The sequence below is a fragment of the Lithobates pipiens genome, unplaced genomic scaffold, assembly GCF_037356315.1.
Source record: "Lithobates pipiens isolate NorthernLeopardFrog02 unplaced genomic scaffold, aLitPip1_a1.2 Scaffold_22, whole genome shotgun sequence".
In the NCBI taxonomy this organism is placed as follows: domain Eukaryota; kingdom Metazoa; phylum Chordata; class Amphibia; order Anura; family Ranidae; genus Lithobates; species Lithobates pipiens.
In genome coordinates this window covers 10631422-10654186 of record NW_027507784.1, presented here as the reverse complement: position 1 = coordinate 10654186, position 22765 = coordinate 10631422, and the positions used below count along the sequence as shown (strand labels likewise).

At 45.9% G+C, this 22765-nt stretch overlaps 1 protein-coding gene across 1 annotated transcript in view; it reads left to right on the top strand.

Annotated features, from left to right (window-relative positions):
• The window catches only part of LOC143925585 (uromodulin-like), a gene marked incomplete at its 5' end in the record, with an annotated part of 42064 nt that overhangs the window by 15098 nt on the left and 4201 nt on the right, over positions 1 to 22765 (top strand). The window contains 6 exon segments of the mRNA XM_077450060.1: positions 878 to 897; positions 900 to 979; positions 5830 to 5908; positions 10600 to 10620; positions 12396 to 12416; positions 12834 to 12854. Coding sequence (XP_077306186.1) covers positions 878 to 897; positions 900 to 979; positions 5830 to 5908; positions 10600 to 10620; positions 12396 to 12416; positions 12834 to 12854 — 242 coding nt within the window.

Genomic DNA, 22765 nt, shown 5'->3' with positions numbered 1-22765 from the left:
AAGTCGGGAGAAGAGGCCGGCGGCGGGGAGGAAGAAAGCCGGACTCCTCCGCTAGCAAAAGAGCTACACACACATAGCGGAGGAGTCCGGCGAGAAGACCCCCGGAGCTGTGCAATAAAATATTTTTTCTCTGTGTTGTGTTTTTTATTGTACTTTATTTCACAGGTGAATGGGTAGGGGTACATTGTACCCCATACTCATTCACATAGGGTGGGGGGCCGGTATCCGGGGGCCCCTTCTTAAAGGGGGCTCCCGGATTCCGATAAGCCCCCCGCCCGCAGACCCCGACAACCAACGGCCAGGGTTGTCGGGAAGAGGCCCTTGTCCTCATCAACATGGGGACAAGGTGCTTTGGGGTGGGGGGGGCCGCGCGGCCCCCCCTTCCCCAAGGCACCCCCCATGTTGAGGGCACGCGGCCTGGTACGGCTCAGGAGGGGGGGCGCGCTCGCTCGCCCCCCTTTCCTGGCCGGCCGGGTAGCGTGCTCGGACAAGGGTCTGGTGTGGACTTGGGGGGAACCCCCACGCCGATTTTTTTCGGCGTTGGGGTTCCCCTTTAAGCCCATTCCAGGCGGCGGAGCCCGCGACGTATCCTTCGTGGGCCCCGCCTACCTGTACACGCGCTCGAAATGGGCGGACTTTCCGAGCGGGAACAGTCCGCTCATTTCGAAAGTACAGCGGACAGGCCCACACACGGGCGGACTGTTCGCTCAAACACAGTTTCAGCGGACAGTTTTTCGGAATTTCCGAAAGACTTTGTCCGTCCAACTGTCCGCTGAAACTGTCCGCTGAAAGCCCACACACGAGCGGACTGTCCGCCCAAACACTGTTCAGCGGACAGGGTTGGGCGAACAGTCCGCCCGTGTGTACGCGGCCTTAGAGGTCGCTTTTCCCTTCAAGTGTTTTTCTGGCAGGATTCAGTCAGGTTTATTTACACTGTCAGGTCGGCTTTTGTGACACCTCCACCAATGGCTGCTCAGCTGTGAGTATGGATTGATAACATACAATTCTTTATTTTAAAGTTGGAATTTCAGGAAAACACATTAATTCCAAGTTGAAACTGATAGATGTGAACTGTTTCTCTTGAAAAGGGATTTTGTTAATCTGTTCGGCTAATCTTGTGGTTTAGAATTCCCTGCCACACTGCACAGCCAGAAAGATAACTCTGTTTCCTGCTTCAGCAATACAACTTCCTTTGTTACTGCTGGATGGACAAGGAGTTACCATAGTGATGATGATGGTTATTTATCTAATGATCAGGTTAGAGATAGAGATGGAACGCAGGAGCCTAGAAATCTGAACCAGAAATTAAGACTAGCGCCCTCTAGATATGTTTATTTGTTTATTTATTTTCTATGGTGAATGTCCCCCAGGGCAGTGCCCCGCTACCCATACCCTTTGTTTGAAAATGTCTTGCCTATAAGCCTCGAAAAATGGAAAGATTTGATTTTCAAGACGTGCCTCTTAATGACTACAATGGGTTCACAATAACATTCACAATTTGCATTTAAAATAGATACCAAGAACATTCACCCTCCACTAGAGGCATCAGATTGAGCTGTGATATTAATAGTCATTACTGAACTTCCTTTTTAGAAAATCCAGAATGATTTGCAATATCCATTTCAAGTTTGTAAATATTATTCAATATTTTAGTACAAGAATAATTTTTATAGATCATAAAAAAAATCTACTTTTCAATATATGGTAATTTTTATATGATCATAAAGATAACTTTAACCTAAAGCCTAATGCCGCGTACACACGATCGGACTTTTCGGCAGACTAGGTCTGGCGGACCGGGAATACACGCGAAAATTTGTGTGTGGGCTCTAGCGGACTTTTTTTTCCCCCCCAAAAGTCCAACGGACCTAGAAATAAAATATGTTTCAAATCTATCCGACGGATTCAAGTCCGATGGACTAAAAATCGGGAAAACCGTTCATCTGTGTGCTAGTCGAACGGACCAGATACGACGCAAGGGCAGCTATTGGCTACTGGCTATTGAACTTCTTTGTTTGTTTAGTCCTGTTTACGTCATCACGTTCAAAACTAACGGACTTTTGAATGGACTTAGTCCGGTCATGTGTGGCCAAGTCCGTTCGTTCAGAAAGTCCATCTGACCTCCGCCGAAAGTCCGTCGGGAAGACCATCAGACCTGGTCCGCTGAAAAGTCCGGTCGTGTGTACGCGGCATTAGAGGTTTCTATGAACACAATCAGGGGAAGTCATAAAGTGTCCAAGGCACTTCTTAGAATTCTGATGTGCCTCCACATGACATGTAGGTGTACAGCAACGAGGAACTTTGTATTTTGAGGTGATGGAGCCTGATGGGGATTCGCAGATACTAGTTATCCATTAGATCTGCTCCACTTGTGATTCACAGCAGGCAGTGGGTGGATCCTTAGCCCATTGACAGCCTGCTATTGGCTACTAGACATGTGCATTCGTTTTCGTCCGAATGCATTTTCGTCCGAATTTCAGCTATTTTCGTTTTCGTTTTGACAAACGATAACGAAAGCACAAAATCCGAAAAACGAAAGATCCGACATAAATAAATGCTTTATTTTCGTTTTCATTGTTACAACAGTTCGATATAGAATAGGAGATTCGACATGACTCTGACGATAACAATCTGTCTATAGAACCTGTGGTCGAATGTGCTTAACCTTACCTCTATTAGTCCAAGATTATATAGAGAAAATATTCGACAGAGAAAAAAGATTTGACAGAGAGAAAAGATTCTGCAAGTTACTGTCCTAAAAAGTGTTTGGGGACCCGGGTCCTGCCCCAGGGGACATGTATCACTACAAAAAAAAGTTTTAAAAACGGCCGTTTTTTCGGGAGCAGTGATTTTAATAATGATTAAAGTGAAACAATAAAAGTGTAATATTCCTTTAAATTTCGTAGGGGGGGGTGTCTATAGTATGCCTGTGAAGGGGCGCATGTTTCCCGTGCTTAGAATTGTCCCTGCACAAAGTGTCATTTATGCAGGAAAAAAAGTCCTTTAAAATCACTCGCAGCTATTATGAATTGTCGGCTCCGTAATACAGCGAACACTCATTGAAAGTCATTGATAAAAAAATAAATAAATTAAAAAAAAAAAAAGCGTGGGGGTCCCCCAAATTCAATTTCCAGGCCCTTCAGGTCTGGTATGGATATTAAGGGGAACCCTGCCTCAAATTTAAGAAAAAATTTGACGTGGGGTTCCCCCTAAATATCCATAACCAGACCCTTCAGGTCTGGTATGGATATTAAGGGGAACCCCGCATCAAATTTAAAAAAAATTTGACATGGGGTTCCCCCTAAAAATCCATACCAGACCCTTTATCCGAGCACGCAACCTGGCAGGCCGCAGGAAAAGAGGGGGGGACGAGAGAGCGGCCCCCCCTCCCTCCTGAACCGTACCAGGCCACATGCCCTCAACATTGGGAGGATGCTTTGGGGGTCCGTGACCCCTCAAAGCACCTTGTCCCCATGTTGATGAGGACAAGGGCCTCATCCCCACAACCCTGGCCGGTGGTTGTGGAGGTCTGCGGGCGGGGGGCTTATCAGAATCTGGAAGCCCCCTTTAACAAGGGGACCCCCAGATCCCGGCCCCCCCCCTGTTTGAAATGGTAAGGGGGTACAAAAGTACCCCTACCATTTCACAAAGAAAGTGTAAAAAATGGTTAAATAAAACAAACACACTTTTGAAAAATTCCTTTATTAAAAATAAAAAAAAGATTCCAGCGGCGGTAATCCACTCTTGCTATCCAGCGACGGACGGTCATCTCTCCAGCGATGTCTAATGTCATCCAGCGCAGTGCAGCATCCTTCTTCTGTCTCCGTGGAGGAGACACTACAGACATTCCGGCGGCTTGACGTTTCTTATATAGGGTGGGCGGGGCCACCCGTCACCTGACCCCGCCCCCCTCTGACGCAAGGGGAAACCCGGGGTTCCCTGTGACGTAGGGGTGACCCGCACCCCTCTGATGTAACACAGGCAGGTTTCCGTTACATCAGAGGGGGGCGGGGTCACCCATACGTCACGGGGAACCCCGGGTTTCCCCTTGCGTCAGAGGGGGGCGGGGTCAGGTGACGGGTGGCCCCGCCCTCCGTATATAAGAAACGTCAGCGCCGGAATGCCTCCAGTGTCTCCGTGGAGGAGACAGAAGAAGGATGCTGCGCTGCGCTGGATGACATTAGACATCGATGGAGAGCTGACCGTCCGTCGCTGGATAGCAAGAGTGGATTACCGCCGCTGGAATCTTTTTTTATTTTTAATAAAGGAATTTTTAAAAAGTGTGTTTGTTTTATTTAAACATTTTTTACACTTTCTTTGTGAAATGGTAGGGGTACTTTTGTACCCCCTTACCATTTCAAACAGGGGGGGGGCCGGGATCTGGGGGTCCCCTTGTTAAAGGGGGCTTCCAGATTCTGATAAGCCCCCCGCCCGCAGACCTCCACAACCACCGGCCAGGGTTGTGGGGATGAGGCCCTTGTCCTCATCAACATGGGGACAAGGTGCTTTGAGGGGTCACGGACCCCCAAAGCATCCTCCCAATGTTGAGGGCATGTGGCCTGGTACGGTTCAGGAGGGAGGGGGGGCCGCTTTCTCGTCCCCCCCTCTTTTCCTGCGGCCTGCCAGGTTGCGTGCTCGGATAAAGGGTCTGGTATGGATTTTTAGGGGGAACCCCACGTCAATTTTTTTTTTAATTTGACGCGGGGTTCCCCTTAATATCCATACCAGACCTGAAGGGTCTGGTTATGGATATTTAGGGGGAACCCCACGTCAAATTTTTTCTTAAATTTGAGGCAGGGTTCTCCTTAATATCCATACCAGACCTGAAGGGCCTGGTAATTGAATTTGGGGGACCCCCACGCTTTTTTTTTTATTTATTTATTTATTTATTTTTTTATCAATGACTTTCAATGAGTGTTCTCTGTATTACGGGAGCCGACAATTCATTATAGCTGCGAGTGATTTTAAAGGACTTTTTTTCCTGCATAAATGACACTTTGTGCAGGGACAATTCTAAGCACGGGAAACATGCGCCCCTTCACAGGCATACTATAGACAACCCCCCCCCTATGAAATTTAAAGGAATATTACACTTTTATTGTTTCACTTTAATCATTATTAAAATCACTGCTCCCGAAAAAACGGCCGTTTTTAAAACTTTTTTTTGCATTGATCCATGTCCCCTGGGGCAGGACCCAGGTCCCCAAACACTTTTTAGGACAGTAACTTGCAAATTAGCCTTTAAAATGAGCACTTTAGATTTTGAACGTTGGAGTCCCATAGACTTTAATAGGGTTCTAAAGTATGCTATATACTAGCTCCGTCGAATCTTCTTTATACATTCGACAGACACCATAAGCCTTCCAAGACAGATTCGACCGTAATTCATGTGGATTTTCGGACGAATGCAATTTTTGAACGAAAAACGAAATAAATAAAAACGAATTTCGGGAGTAACTAAATAAATTAAGTTTTCAGACGAAAACGAAATTCCGAAACGAAATATTTTACTCTGCACATGTCTATTGGCTACAGAATCCATCTATTCTCTGCTTTCAATTACAAGGAGAGAGCGGACCTGATGGAGAACTCGTGTCTCAGCTTCCCTATTGTGTTCCACCCACTATAACATCATTGGTAGCCAGGAGAATGCTGTCTGAGGACATTTCATAAAGTTAGAAAAACTATTTATAATCATAAAAAACAGAAAAGTTTGACTTAATTTAGAACAGTAAACTGTTTTCTATGTACAGTCGATAGTAATATGAATCTAAACATCTCTATTATTGTTTCTGGTTAATAATTGAATGACCCATTTTCTGATTTTAGGGTTGTCCTGCTATGAGATCTGCTTCCATTGACAATATTAATGTGACAAACATAACTATTGGACCCATATACCAGAAAGGTAAGACCTATTTTTTATAAAGACTGTTTTTGGAAATATCTGATGTATCCCAGACATTTAACTTTGTATATGTAGTTCGCAAAACAATGCTTATCAAAAGGGGGTTTTATTTATACAGTACGGGACACGGGGTCTTCAGTCATTGCACTGGGTATTGTGCATTTACCTTCAGGTGATTGGATACTGGTAAAAAAAGAGACAGGGACATCCTTCTATATAAAACCTCCCACTCCCAGATAGCCAAAGTTTTTCACTAGTGTTGGTTTGGAGAAACTTCCTTTTCCGATGGAGCTTTTCTCATCCTGATCATTCTTCTGATAGTATTTATTGCTGCACCATAGCCACTGCAACTACTTTTGCAGCAAGGGTGGTTACATTTTCTTTGTTGTTCAGCAGCTCCTGTCTCAAGGAGTTATTACCCCTGTACTAAAAGAAGAAAATTTACAGAGATTCTGCACAGACCTCTTTACAGTTGGCAAACCAAATGGAGGAATTTGTTCCAATCTGGATCTAAAGACTCTCAATGTGTTCATAAGGTCCACATGAAGACTGCCAGGCCAGTAATTGCCTCCTTCTTCTGGGAGACTTTTTGCTTCAGTAGGCATTCAGGCAGCCTACTTACACATTCCTATCTATCCTCCCAATGTCATCAATGTTGTCTGAGTTTTGCAGTGGGCGATCAGCGTTACCAATTTGTCACCCTATACTTTTACCTGGCCTTGGTTTTCACAAAGGTGCTTGCCACAGTCTTAGCTCTGCCCTGTGTTCAGGGAATTCATGTGGTGGCTTATCTATATGATCTCTTGTTAAAGAATCTGTCTTCCGTATTCCTGTCAGCTAACATCCAGTGGACAATGGAGATTCTGCAAAGCCTTGCCTCGATCCTCAGTCTATGAAAGTCATTGCTGGAATCTCTTCACAAACGTTAGCCTGATGTTAGACATGGCCCAGTCCAGGACCTTCCTGCCCTGGGATAAACGTCTGTCTTGCTTTGTGCCTGCATGATTTTCCTGGATTTAAAAGTTGCCCCTTTGAGGCAGTGTCATATGTCTACTTTCGCCCAGACTGTTGCAACTCACCATTTCATCAGCATGGAACAAAGAGGGACTACCCTATGCATCTGACCCCAAGCCCAGACTCTCCCTTAAGTTTGGGGTTTCCAACCCAATGCCGGAGTCACTTCCACAGTAGGCTTTTATGTCACATCCACATAAAAGTTCATAAAACACCCACTTAGCTGGAGGACCTGACTTGTGTACTATGGACCAGTGGTGGCTGGTTGGATTTTCTTTTGGGGGGTGGCAAACAACCACACCCCAGGAGGCCAGCACTACCACTCCCCCGGGTGGCCGTCAGTCCTTTACTTACCCAATCTAGGGATCTAGGTTGTGGGCAGTGATGTCCTCTCCTTTTTTTACGGGGTGCGGTGTCTGCTCCTCCAGCGGTTTCCTCCACCGTGTGTCTCCTCTCTCTTCCGCCCATGTGCTGGGCATCCAATAGGATTGCCTGACGCTTTGACCAATTGGGAAACAGGTCTCACATCCTGATGAGTAATTAATGATACCGCACTGTGGACTCTGACATGAGTGATTAAAGTGAACTTGAGTAAAGTGCAAATGCAAAAAAGTGGCAGTGTGAATCTCAAAAACCGATGAACAAGGTCTATAATAAAGTGCAAATCCAAATGACCTAACTGGAAATCTTGAAAAGTGACATATAATGCATGAAACATACACATTAAACAGGTGGGTTGTTGCTAAAGTGCAAAGTTCAGATGATGCCGTGTGAGACACTGCATAGCAGGGAGAAAAACAAAACTTAGCACATGGTGATATTGCAAAACATTAAAATGAATATAAATCAAACAAAAAATCCAATGAGCCACCACTGGGCTCAAATACACAAGTGTAGACCAGTCCCAAAGAATATAAAATACTATTTCAGCTCCTGTGCAAGATAAAGTAAAAGTCCAAAACTGATGAATGTGTGATATTCCCTTCACCGTGAACCGTGAAACAAAGCTGGCCGATGTCTGGCCAATCCGCTGTAGAGGCACCTAAATGTGTACTAGCCCCTCACCTTACTGCTGTAAGGTTACAGCATGAACTGGATCTGATTCCACAAACAGGGGTCTTCAGAGGGTCCCTATATGGATGGATGCAGCAATGGATTCTTAGAGTGGGTGGGTACAGCCTCCTCTCCAGTTAGCTAGATCAGGGTGATAAAGGTGAAAGAAAGATCCCAAATAGCACAATACCGCTTAAAACTTAGGTTTATTAAACGTGCACAGAGTTGGTACACACACTTGGATTTAAAAAAATCTCAGGTAACACTCCACAAGCTTATACGTTTGCATCACTTGCGGTTTCCACCTATTGCTCTAATACCGACGCGTAACGTTACATCACATGACTTCATCAGGGGATCAGATCATAGAAAGGAAATATATTATCCTCTTATATTGTAATGAAGGATGATGGGCACTCCGTAGTACAGTAACACAGGCACAGTGGAAGATAACTGTGCCGGATACAGTGCAGAGACAGAGCCTGAGCTGACAAGCTGATTAACTGCTTGTTATACCGCTGTGAGCAGAGACTCGGTACACAATCCCACCACTGGGAATGGGCGGGGCTACAGCAAGAAACCTTCTATGTGTTATGCTCTGCTGTATCTGCCGGTCAGTTCAGGCTCCGTAATTTACATTGCATCCAACGCTGTTCTCTCCCACTGTGCCTGTGTCACTGTACGACAGAGTACTGATCGTTATTTGTTACAATGTGGATGTTATGTTTCCTTTCTATTACAGTTGCTAGATACTGACATTTTCCCACGTCATTGCATTTCTTTTATGCACTGAGACTGCTTTGCCTTACTTTTGGATGTCCCAAGGTAATGACCAAAGATTCCGTGTCCTGTTCTGTACGACTAACAAAATGACATGTTTGACTTACCAGTAAAATCCATTCATGGGAGTACCGAAAGGGACACGTACCCCCCTCCTCTTCTGAACTCCCCTTTTTTCTTTGTTACAAAACTGAAAAACTATTCTTGAGTGGGAGGAGCTAAAAAGGAGGATGTCTCTGAAAACATCCCTTTTTTTATCCAATCACCTAAAAGTAGCTGCATAATAGCCAATGTAACAAATAATTATCCTGTGTCTCAAAATGCACTCCAAGAAAAAAGACTTTACCAGTATGTCAAAAATCATATTATTTTCCCCCCTCGTATAACTACTGTATTAGATGCAGAATATTCAGGCATTTTCTCACATCACAATCCACTGCCACGTACCTGGTGGTTGAGCCCATGGATGCTGGGAGCGGCAACTCGTATTCCTCTGGCTCAGGAACTCCTGGTAGAGAGGACAGAGGTTCAAGAGTGCAGAAGGGGCACAAGCGCCTAGCAGGACACCGGTGCAAGGGCTAGTCCGGGTCCAGGAACTGAGGAGGACCAGATGCAGGCTGGAACTGAGGTCAGCAGGAAGCAGGAGCTGCAGGAACACACACACGCTGGAGAGGCGGGGAAGGTGTCTTGTAGTACGGATCACTCTGCAGACCTTCAAGCAGGAAGAGTAGAATACTGGAAGGCAGGAACAGTAGTGGAACAGCAGGCTAGACGTAGTCGTGGACAGGCCGGGTCAAGAACAGGCAGGCAGGTAAGGCACCGAATCAGCAGGCAGGAGAATTGTCAGACAAGCCGGGGTCGTAGGCAGGCAGCAAGCAAGGAGTCGTCAGGGGTAAACCGAGTCACAAGAGTAAGCAGGAATCAGACAGGTACAGGGGGGTCTCTTCGGGAACGCTGTAGACCGGACAGCAAGGAGGCAAGGTAACAGGTCCCTTTAAATAACCCCTTTGGTGCCAAGAGCTGTCACGCCGCGTGCCCGCGCGCGTTCACGTGCACACGCCCACGCGCGCACACCAGCCTCTCCGCGCACCCGCGTGCGCCAAACATCCCTAGCGCGCACCCGCGTGTGCCCGCAGCAACAGCGCGCACCCGCGTGCGCCCACCAGCGTTAATGCGTATCCACGTGCGCCCACCAGCGTTAATGTGCACCTGCGTGCGCCCATCAGAGCAAATGCGCACCCGCGTGCGCCCACCCACGTTAGCGCGCACCTGCGTGCGCCGTCTGCCACTTTTACCAAGGACTTCGCGGAAAGAACCTCCGGGGACAGTCAGACGATCGGGCCGACCTTCTTAACACCCACATATTTTACTTGCACTATTTCTACATGACATATCTTTTATATTTATAAATGGCAATCAATGGACTAAAACAATGGCTAAAATTTTAAAATGACTTGTTTTTCTTTTTTTTTTTTAATCAAAACGTTTTTTTATTGAAACAAGCTCACATAGAAAGTACACAAACTTTTCAAAGTACAGTCTTGTGAATATAGAATTTTAAAATAACTTGTTGATGTAGAAGTAATGACATGCTGTTCTGTTTTTTTTTTTTTTTTTCTTTCATATCTCTTCCTTTATTTGTAACAAATTGGATGTGACACCTACAGTCGGCATCATTTCAGTAGCGGGTACAATCTGATAAACTAGAAGTAATTGATAAAAAAAAAGAACAATAACGCTTTATAATTCTAAAAATCAAAAATTAAGTTAATAATTAAGTTAATAACAAAAATAATAAAAATTTAATCATGTTAATAATAGTTGTATTTTTATTTCACTTTCAGCTGATGTGTCGTCTGTTGGAGGTGAGCTTGTTGTTTTTTATATAATTAGCTGTAATTGAATTTTATGGTGCATCACACATGAGCAAAGATACAGTATACAATAAAATTAAGTAGACTTTCCCTCATTGGTTGCTGGTAAAACTATGTGGCTGAAAAACGTAAGGAGTTAATTTCATCCATGTGGAGAGAAGCTGCTCTCATTTTCGGCACCCAGACAGAAAAAAGGGAGATTTTAAAAACATAGAAATGAAACAAATTATTGCATTGGGTCATTATAATTAATTTTGGATTTGTTGAAATTACTTACTATTGCGAGTCTGAGATTCATCTACATCTGAATCTCTGAATAATGATTTTTTTTTTCTGAACTTTGATTTGTAACAAAAGGAATATCTGTCTACCACATAAATAGTGAAAGCCGATAAAGAGTTCAATAATATAGTGGCTAAAATTGTAAAATAACTTGTTGATGTAGAAGTAATGACATGCTGTTCTGTTTTTTCTTTTTATGTCTATTCCTTTTTTTTACTATTTGTAACAAATTGGATATGACACCAACAGTCGGCATCATTTCAGTAGCTGGTACAATCTGATAAACTAGAAGTGATTGATAAAAAAAGAACAATCGCGCTTTAGAATTCTAAAAATCAAAAAATAAGCTAATAATTAAGTTAATAGCAAAAATAATAAAAAGTTAATCATAAAAATGATGTTAATAATAGTTTTAAATAGAGGGACAACAAGAATGGACTTATAAGCACAAATTATAAAAATATATACAAAGTTTTTGTTTAACAAATATTACAAAACACACTTTTTTTTATATAAAAATCTCGCTGATAAAATGCAGACCACGAACTGAATCTTTCTAATTAGATAGATGCATAACATTAGTACAGATCAAAATCCCGTAATCATGTTGTAATGCACAAGAAAAGCTCGACATGTTTCGCACATTTAAATGCTTCTTCGGGAGCTTATAAAATATTCTGTGGAAAGGAGAGAGAGATGCAAGTAATCAATAAACATAAACAATAACAAATTGATAGAAAGACTCAGATTTTTTGCAGGGGTTACCAGAAGGTGATCAAAGAGAGGATTCCCAATAATGGCTTGCAAGTGGTGGTAAACAAGTAGATGTGGGGGCGTGGCCGAGTAAGAATTGTATTAAAAAAAAAGTAATAAAAGAAAAAAGAGAAAATAAGTAGTGACATAAATAGGGTAAATAACCACTATTTTATGTGCATAGGTAATAATCCTATAAAGGGTTAATCAGAAAGAGATTACTTATCCCCTTTCAAAGAATTCATTTCATGCAAAAAGGAAAGGAACAAACAGTCCCAGAAAGTCAAACTAAAATTCAAAAGGCCTACTTTAGTTGAGACAACACAAAAGACAGATCTCAATATACAGTATACTAAGCAGACATAGGCTGTGGGTATGATTGGTGAAGGTGTAAAAGACAATTAGCAGCATATCCTAAAAAATAAGTACAGTCTTGTGAATATAGAATTGTAAAACATCTTGTTGATGTAGAAGTAATGACATGCTGTTCTGTTTTTTTCTTTTATGTCTATTTCTTTATTTGTAACACATTGGATGTGACACCTACAGTCGGCATCATTTCAGTAGCGGGTACAATCTGATAAACTAGAAGTGATTGATAAAAAAAAAGTACAATTACACTTTAGAATTCTAAAAATCAAAAATTAAGCTAATAATTAATAGCAAAAATAATAAAAATGTAATCATAAAAATGATGTTAATAATAGTTGTATCTTTATTTCACTTTTCAGCTACTGTGTCGTCTGTTGGAGGTGAGCTTGTTTTTTTTTTTTTATATAATTATCTGTAATTGAATTTTATGGTGCATCACACATGAAAGAAGTATACAATAGAATTATGTAGACATTTTCTGATTGGTTGGTGGTAAACTTACATGTCTTAAAGCTTAAGGAGTTAGTTTCATCCATGTGGAGAGCAGCTGCTCTCATTTTTGGGGACCCAGATAGAAAAAGGGGAGATTTTAGAAACATAGAAATTTCCCCCCCCAGGATGATTGTTTAATATAAATAAATGCAAATGTGTGTTGATATTTGTACTTACCGTCATAGAAGCTTTGGGAGCCAATCAAGGCTCCACCGTATATATATATATATATTACAGAACAAACATGATGAATAACGTAGTTTTGCTATAAAATAAATCAATTTTTATTTGTATTTCATTTCCAGCTAATCTGTCTTCTGGTGGAGGTAAGAGAGGAAATTAAATATTGTAATGAATTGTATTTAGTCAAAGTGGATACAAACTTGGCTGACTGGTGGAGTAACTAATTGGGATTAAAAATGACTAAATAATTGGGCTGAGTCCCTATTCCGGGGATGATGTGTTTCTTTCAAACTTTCTTTTAAATTAGGTGGAATTTCAGAAATGTGGAGGTTTTTTTTCTCTGTATAGAGGGATCAGGGTTATTCATTCTATGAGAAAACCTAAGTGTCTTAGAATAAGTCTAATATTAACTCTGCGCCCGTGGAAAATACAATTTTCTGGTTGGTAAGTACAGTTTCTAATAAGGAAGGTAGAGATACTATACAGATATTTAGGAGGTCCAGCACTGAATGTTCTAAACAACTATGATCAAAATAAAATACAATAACTCTAAATTCACACCGGTGAAAAATTATTCATTGAGTAACAAATATGCTCACAGTATTAATAAAATACACAAATCCTCCTCATTAGTGATGGACGAACTTCCAACGGGACGTTTCGCGGACGCGAAACGCGAACGGACCCAAACGTTCGCGAAACTGAACGTTCGCCGCGGGCCCCATTGACTTCAATGGGAGGCGAACTTCGCAAACCTTTAGGTCAAATTTGCAGCCACGAGATAATTATTAGCTTGGCAAACGTAGTCCCACCACATGGCCAATCACATAATACATGTATGAGGTGAATTTGGGATCGATAACTACAAGCATTCTTTTTTTATTTGGGAAATTATTCTGACAATTCAGGACTGTGGAGCGCATGAAGGCAATGGAGGAGAGGGAAGGTCAGGGACCAGAGTAGGCAAAGAAGAGGGTGCAGGAGATGATCACCAGCAGCGTGACATACAGCAATGACACCTGCACCGTGATAGAGTCACCTGACAGCAGCACCGTGATAGAGAGCACTGACATCAGTAGCGTGACATAAAGCATTAACACCAGCACCGTGACATACAGCATTGACAGCAACACCGTGATAGAGAGTACTGACATCAGAAGCGTGACATTAAGCACTGACATCAGCACCGTGATATACAGCACTGACAGCAGCACCGTGATAGAGAGTACTGACATCAGAAGCGTGACATACAGCACTGACATCAGCACCGTGATATACAGCACTGACAGCAGCACCGTGATAGAGGGCACTGACATCAGAAGCGTGACATACAGCACTGACATCAGCACCGTGATATACAGCACTGACAGCAGCACCGTGATAGAGGGCACTGACATCAGAAGTGTGACATTAAGCACTGACATCAGCACCGTGATATACAGCACTGACAGCAGCACCGTGATAGAGAGTACTGACCTCAGAAGCATGACATTAAGCACTGACATCAGCACCGTGATATACAGCACTGACAGCAGCACCGTAAGCAGCCCCAGGAGGAAGTCAGCACAGCACAGGGTTGGTGTGATCCCCTCATAATAAGAACCCCCAGGAGAAACTCAGCACAGCACAGGGTTGGTGTGATCCCCTCATAATAAGAACCCCCAGGAGGAAGTCAGCACAGCACAGGGATGGTGTGATCCCCTCATAATAAGAACCCCCAGGAGGAAGTCAGCACAGCACAGGGATATCATAAGCAGCCCCAGTAGAAATATGACACCGCTCAACCTCTTCAAAGAGGAGGGTAGGGGCATATAGTACGGTGTGCTTTTTTGGGACAAGGAAGTGAGCCAAATGAAGACAGAAGGTCTGTGTGCTTGATTAAAAAAATTGTTTATAGACATATACATGGTCTACTGGTCACATGTGTTGAATTCCTCCGAGATCCATGCCTCATTCATTTTTAGAAATGTGAGGTAGTTAACACTGTCGTGAGCTAGGCGAGTACGCTTATCGGTCACAATCCCCCCTGCTGCGCTGAACGTCCTTTCGGACAGGACACTGGATGAGGGGCAAGCCAACAGTTCGATTGCAAATTGGGCAAGCTCTGGCCAGAGGTCAAGCCTGCCCACCCAGTAGTCCAGGGGTTCATCACTCCTCAGAGCGTCCACATCGGCCGTTAACCCAATGTAGTCGGACACCTGACGGTCTAGGCGTTCCCTGATGCTGGATCCGGATGACACCTGTCGATGGGTCAGCTGAAAGAATGACCTCATATCCGAAGTCACCAACACATCTTCAAACCGGCCTCTTCTTGCAGGCGCTGTTGGATTGGTACCCGCAAATCCTTCTCTGGGAGTGGGAATTGCTCCTCTGCCAGCGCATGCAAAAGCAGAATGCAGCATTTCTCGAAGCAAGGGCTGGAAGTGCTGCATTCTGACAGCCCTCTGCGACGGCGGTAACATTTCCGCCATTTTGTGTTTGTACCGGGGATCTAAGTACGTTGCCACCCAGTACTGGTCCTTGACCCTTATGCTTTTTATACGGGGGTCCCTATTAAAACACTGGAGCATGAAGGCCCCCATTTGCACTAAAGTGGAAGCGGTGTGGTGGCCTGGCTCCTGCTCATCATCCAGGATAATGTCGTCCTCTTCATTCTCCTCTCCCCATCCACGCACAATAGGGATCCCAGAAAGGTTTAAAGCATGCTCTTCTTGCTCCTGCTCATCCGCCCCGGCACCATCCTCCTCTGACTCCTCATCAGACTCCTGTTGTTGACTTGTCTCAGATAGAGTAGCCCCCCCTGGGAATTCATCCAGCATTGCGACATCCTCATCTTCCCGCTCCTGCTCCTCCACAGCCTGATCAATGACACGACGCAATGCACGCTCCATAAAGAAGGCATAAGGTACCATGTCACTGATGGCGCCATGGCTGCGACTGACCAGTTTGGTGATCTCCTCAAATGGGCGCAGAAGTCTGCATGCGTCGTGCATGAGCAGCCACTGGCGCGGTGAAAAAAAACCCAGCTCCCCAGAACCGTTTCTTTCGCAGAGTTCATACAGGTAGACGTTAACTGCACGTTTCTGCTGGAGCAGCCTATCAAGCATATAGAAGGTTGAGTTCCATCGCGTCGGGCAATCGCAAATAAGACGTCTGACCGGCAGATGGTGTCGCCGCTGAATGTCAGCAAGGCGAGCCATGGCCGTGTAAGATCTTCTGAAATGGGCCGAGATTTTCCTTGCCTGCCGCAAGATGTCCTGGACCCCAGGGTATTTGACAAGGAATCGCTGCACGACCAAGTTTAAGACGTGTGCCATGCACGGCACGTGCGTGATTTTGCCCTGTTTCAATGCGCTAAGCAGATTGGCACTGTTGTCACACACCACTTTACCAACTGTCAAATTGAGCGGTGTTAGCCACTCATCTGCCTGTGAACGCAAAGCTGAAAGGAGTGCCGAGCCAGTGTGGCTCTTGGCTTCCAGGCACAACAGACGCAGCACGGCATGGCAACGTCTCACCTGGCATGTGGAATAGGTTCTGGGGAGCTTGGGCGGTGCAGCGGAAGAGACGCTAGCAGCGGAAAAGGAGGAGGCAGCTGAGGAGGAAAGGGAGGAGGATGGAGTAGGAGGAGGAGGAGAAGAAGAGTCAGGCCTGCATGCAATCCGTGGCGGTAAAACCAAATCTACACGGGTGCCACAGGTTACATGCTTGACGGCCGTCAGAAGGTTCACCCAGTGGGCAGTAAAACTGATATACCTTCCCTGCCCGTGTTTGCTAGACCACGTGTCTGTGGTCAGATGTATCTTGGCACCGACACTGTGTGCCAGAGATACATTCACTTGCCGCTGAACATGGCCATATAGCTCTGGGATGCCCTTCTCTGAGAAATACTTCCTTCCTGGGACCTTCCATTGTGGTGTTCCAATGGCCACAAATTTGCGAAAGGCCTCCGAGTCCACCAGTTTATATGGCAGTAGTTGGCGGGCTATGAGTTCTGACAAGCCAGCCGTCAACCGTTGGGCAAGAGGGTTATCCGGCGTCATCATTTTTTTACGCTCGAACATTAGGCCCACGGAAGCCTGCCTTTTTGCAGAAAAACGTGAGCTTGGCGTGATGGAAGGTGGAGTGGAGGACAATTGTGAGGAGAGAGGAGAAGGAGAAGTAGAAGACAAGGCTGGACGGTGAGAGCCTGCAGTGTGGCTTTGTGTGTTCCGTTGCTCCCACTGGGCTCGGTGATGGCTGCTCATGTGCCTTCTTAAGGCGGTCGTCCCTAGGTGAGTGTTGGGCTTACCGCGACTAACGCGTTGACTGCAAAGATTGCAGATGGCAACGCTATTGTCAGCAGCGGACACGTTAAAAAAAGCCCACACTGCGGAGCCATGTGCCGGTGTCCTGGGAGCGCCAGATGTGACCGTACATGGTCGATGACTCGCTCCTGATACATTTGCAGTCTGCTTTGTCCCTGCTGTGCAATGTAAGTTATTGCTGCTTCTCCTCCCTATCTGCTGGTCCATATCTCCCTCTGAACTCCCCTCCTCTTCCTCTCTTGTGGGCACCCACGTGACATCACTAGACACGTCATCATCAACGTCACCTTCCCCACCGCTATAAGTAGAGATCTCGGAGTAGGCAGCAACACCGGGGACCAACCTCCTCCTTGGGCTGATCTGGGTACTGTCGTCAGACTGCTGAGTAGCGCTTGTTGCTACCGTATATACTCGAGTATAGGCCGACCCGAATATAAGCCGAGGCCCCCAATTTACCCCCAAAAAACTGGAAAACTTATTGACTCGTGTATAAGCCGAGGGTGAGACATGGCTGTCCATCCCTGTGTGTCCGTCCATCCCTGTGTGTGTGTCCGTCCATCCATCCCTGTGTGTGTGTCCATCCATCCATCCATCCCTGTGTGTGTGTTCGTCCATCCATCCCTGTGTGTGTATCCATCCATCCATCCATCCCTGTGTGTGTGTGTGTGTGTGTATTCATCCATCCATCCATCCCTGTGTGTGTGTGTGTGTATCCATCCATCCATCCATCCCTGTGTGTGTGTGTGTGTGTGTGTGTGTATCCATCCATCCATCCATCCCTGTGTGTGTGTGTGTGTGTGTGTGTGTGTGTGTGTGTGTGTGTGTGTGTGTCCGTGCAGCCTTGTGTGTGTGTCCAGCCTACCTGTGTCCCAAGCCTCCGTCCCGAGCCGCCGTCGTCCCGAGCCTCCTCCGTCCCGTGCCGTGCCTCCGTCCCGTGCCGTGCCTCCTCCGTCCCGTGCCGTGCCTCCTCCGTCCCGTGCCTCCTCCGTCCCGTGCCGTGCCTCCTCCGTCCCGTGCCTCCTACGTCCCGTGCCGTGCCGATGGATCGCCGCTCTTCTCGGCGGCCATTCTACAATTCAAAATTCCGCCTCCGCCTGTGATAGGCGGAACACTCAATTTCCCAGCAGCCTGTGTTCCGCCTATCACGGACATCCTCTCATACTCGTCCGTAGTATGAGAATGAGCGGATGTCCGTGATAGGCGGAACACTGACTGCTGGGAAATTCAGTGTTCCGCCTATCACAGGCGGAGGCGGAGAAGGAGGCGCGGCTTTTGAATTTTAATGTCCGCCGTCTGTCTGCTCGATACGCTGATCGAGCAGTCAGACAGCGGTGACTCGAGTATAAGCCGAGGGGGCACTTTCAGCCTCAAAAAAGAGGCTGAAAATCTCGGCTTATACTCGAGTATATACGGTACCTCCTCTTCCTGGTCCAATACCAAGAGTGGCTGCGCATCAGAAATGTCCTCTTGATATGGATCGGAAAATAATTCCTGTGACTCAAGCGGAAGGTATGTGGTGGTGGTGGTGGTGGTGGTGTTGTTGGTGGTAGTGTCTTTGGGGGTGCACATAGCAGAGAGTGAAGAAGAGGGTGCAGATCGAGAGGATGAGGAGGGTGCAGAAGAGTAAGGCTGAGTGAGCCACTCAACCAAGTCTGGTGTGTCCTTTAAAGTAATTAAACGCACCTTCTGCAACTTCCCACTTTGGCTCAAGGCTGTTGCTCCTGCCCTACCCCTACCACCCCTGCGGAAGGGCCTGCCTCTTCCTCTGCCTGTCATTTTTTAAATCACCCTGTGACAAAACTCTTAGTCCCTATACCAATGAAGGACTGCTGCAGTATAGGGCAGCAGTCAGCAGTAGTGCACCTCAACCCTATCTATTGTGGACCGATAGCGGTCCTTACAGAACAGCAGACTGTACCGCACTCAACCCTATGTACCGTAGCACCCTATACCAAGTTACCAGTCCTTATAAGAACTTTTGGGGACCAAGCAGGTTGTGTGTTAGTGTTTAGCAGACTGTACGTCAGTCCCTATACCAATGAAGGACTGCTGCAGTATAGGGCAGCAGTCAGCAGTAGTGCACCTCAACCCTATCTAATGTGGACCGATAGCGGTCCTTACAGAACAGCAGACTGTACCGCACTCAACCCTATGTACCGTAGCACCCTACACAGACCAAGTTACCAGTCCTGATAAAGAGCTTTATGGAACAAGTGAGTTGTGAATGTTTAGCAGACTGCAGCAGAAGGGCAGCAGTCAAGTATAATATTCTTTCTATATTTGGAAGAAAGAATATTATACGTGTACAAGCCTATTACTGTACCACTGATACCAGTCCTGAAAAGAACCTTTGTGGAACTAATAGTAACAGCAAGTCTTTAAACTGACCCTCACTGCCTGACACACTGCTTCCTTCCTGTCCCTATACAAAGTGGCAAAAAACAGTAGACTGGAACGATTAGTGGTTACTGGAACAGCTCGTTTGTGGACCTGATAGTAACAGCTAATGATGATGATGATGATGATGATGAAAGACTAATCTGACTCTCCCTGTAGCACACACCGTCCTTTCCCTTTCTCTAAACTGACAAAAGACACTCAGGCTGCTGCAAGAATCAGTAGCACAGCAAACCTATATACACCTAACACCTATACCAGTCCTAAAAAGAACTTTTGTGTACCAAATAGCTAGCGTTTTATCTGTCCCTACTCCACACAGCAACCTTTCCCTATAGTAACAGAAGAAAGAATGTAAAATGGCCGCCGGATCGGGTGTATTTATAGGTTAGGGGGAATGTCCAAGTGTCCATGTGCTGTCATGTCTCAATTGGCTGTCCTGTACCACATGAAAAACGTGTCATCAAAGGTCAAAGTTCTTTTACACATTAAACACGTAAGTCCGCCGGGGCGAACGACGGGAAAAGGCGAGCGAACGAGCGGACCGCGAACGACCGAAATTCGCCACGAAACGACCGCCGGGCGAACCGTTCGGCCATCACTACTCCTCATTACCCTCTTAGAAAATATTCTCCTCAGAACTTTCATGAGCAAATGTGCTACCACTAGAGATGTGTGCAATGAAAAAAAAATTTCTAGTTTTGGATTAATTTGTTAAGTTCGTAATTTCGTTTTGTCATAATCATTATGTTAGGCCGCGTACACACGGGCGGACTGTTCGCCCAACTTTGTTTGTCAAACAGTTTCGGCAAACAGTCCGCTCAAAATTAGCATGGACGGACATGGCCACACACGGCACTTTTTGAGCGGACTGTTTCAGCGAACTGTTTGCCAAACAGTTCGCTCAACTTTTGAAATGAACGGACTCGCCCACGTAAGGCGGAGGCAAATCCGCCCATTTCGAGCGCGTGTACAGGTAGGCGGGGCCCGCGAAGGAGACGTCGCGGGCTCCGCCGCCTGGAATGGACTTAAAGGGGAACCCCAACGCCGAAAAAAATCGGCGTGGGGTCCCCCCAAAGTCCACAACAGACCCTTGTCCGAGCACGCTACCCGGCCGGCCAGGAAAGGGGGGCGAGCGAGCGCGCCCCCCCTCCTGAGCCGTACCAGGCCGCGTGCCCTCAACATGGGGGGGTGCCTTGGGGAAGGGGGGGCCACGCTGTGCGGTCACTTATATAGTGACAATGGGGCGGTGTCACATGGTATATGTCACATGGGTTGGTCACATGGGTTGATGTCACATGGGGACTATGACATCGTAAGGGGGCGGGGTCACCATGTGACCAACCCATGTGACATATACCATGTGACACCGCCCCATTGTCACTATATAAGTGACCGCACAGCGCGGCTCTGGCATTCCGGCCGGAGAGAGCGACGTGTCAACATCTCCTGGGGAAGAAGAAGAAGAACAAGAAGAAGAAGAAGAACGGAAGGCGGCGACGGCGACAGCGACAGCGGCGACAGAAGACCGGGCCACCGCCTGTAAAAGAGCTACAAGAAGGCGCGGTGGCCCGGCAGAAGAACCGAAGGCGGCGACAGAAGAACGGAAGGCAGCGGCGACAGAAGACCGAAGAAGAACCGAAGAGGGGGACAAGACCCCCGAAGTCGGGAGAAGAGGCCGGCGGCGGGGAGGAAGAAAGCCGGGCTCCTCCGCTAGTAAAAGAGCTACACGAAGATAGCGGAGGAGTCCGGCGAGAAGACCCCCGAAGACGGAAGACCCCCGGAGCTGTGCAATAAAATATTTTTTCTCTGTGTTGTGTTTTTTTTTGTACTTTATTTCACAGGTGAATGGGTAGGGGTACATTGTACCCCATACTCATTCACATAGGGTGGGGGGCCGGTATCCGGGGGCCCCCTTCTTAAAGGGGGCTCCCGGATTCCGATAAGCCCCCCGCCCGCAGACCCCGACAACCAACGGCCAGGGTTGTCGGGAAGAGGCCCTTGTCCTCATCAACATGGGGACAAGGTGCTTTGGGGTGGGGGGGCCGCGTGGCCCCCCCTTCCCCAAGGCACCCCCCCATGTTGAGGGCACGCGGCCTGGTACGGCTCAGGAGGGGGGGCGCGCTCGCTCGCCCCCCTTTCCTGGCCGGCCGGGTAGCGTGCTCGGACAAGGGTCTGTTGTGGACTTTGGGGGAACCCCCACGCCGATTTTTTTCGGCGTTGGGGTTCCCCTTTAAGCCCATTCCAGGCGGCGGAGCCCACGACGTCTCCGTCGCGGGCCCCGCCTACCTTCACACGCGCTCGAAATGAGCAAACTTTCCTCCGAGCGGGAACAGTTTGCTCATTTCGAAAGTAGCCTACACACGGGCGGACTGTTCGCTCAAACACAGTTTCAGCGGACAGTTTTTCGGAATTTCCGAAAGACTTTGTCCGTCAAACTGTCCGCTGAAACTGTCCGCTGAAAGCCCACACACGAGCGGACTGTCCGCCCAAACACTGTTCAGCGGACAAGGTTGGGCGAACAGTCCGCCCGTGTGTACGCGGCCTTAGAATGATTTGTTTTTGGAATTTTTTGTATATTCATATATTCTTTTCATATATTCGGATTTGTTTAATATTTTCTGAGTTCGTTTTATATATTTGGATTCATTTTGTATATTCTGATTTGTTTTGTATATTCAAATTCAAATAGTCCAACCCACAAAGGGAAATGCAATGAGCTGATTTCTACAATATTCAAAGAAACAAATAGAAAAATAATGTAAAATAATTCCGGATTAATTTGTTATGTTCATTTGTTTTAAAGAGCTATGGAAGGAGCTGATTGGATGAGATCTGAAAGAATGAATGGAAAATTTTTTATTTCAGATTCATTTTTTAGGTTATGGTTCTCATGGATCCACCTCCATCCAACATCCATGTGTTTCCATTTCAGATGTAGAGCATTTTTTATTACTATGAAAAATGTTAATGCAAAATAAAAATTAGATAGAAACAAAAGAACAAATTGAGCAAAATTATTTTCGGATTTTTTTTTTTATGTTGTTATTTTTTTTATTGGAAGCTTCAAACATTAACAGAAGGCCCAAACTATTGCATCATGTCATCCAAATGAAACACATTCATGAATTGGTTCATTATAATTCATTTTGGATTTGTTGGAATTCATTGCTATTGTGAGCTGGAGATTCTTCTACATTGGAATCTCTGAATAATGATGTTTTTTTCAGAATTTTGATTAGTAATGAAAGGAATTACACATTTCTATCTACCACATAAATAGTGTAAGCCAATAAAGACTTTAATAATATAGTGCTCTCACTCTAATGCACGTGAACACATCTTTAGTG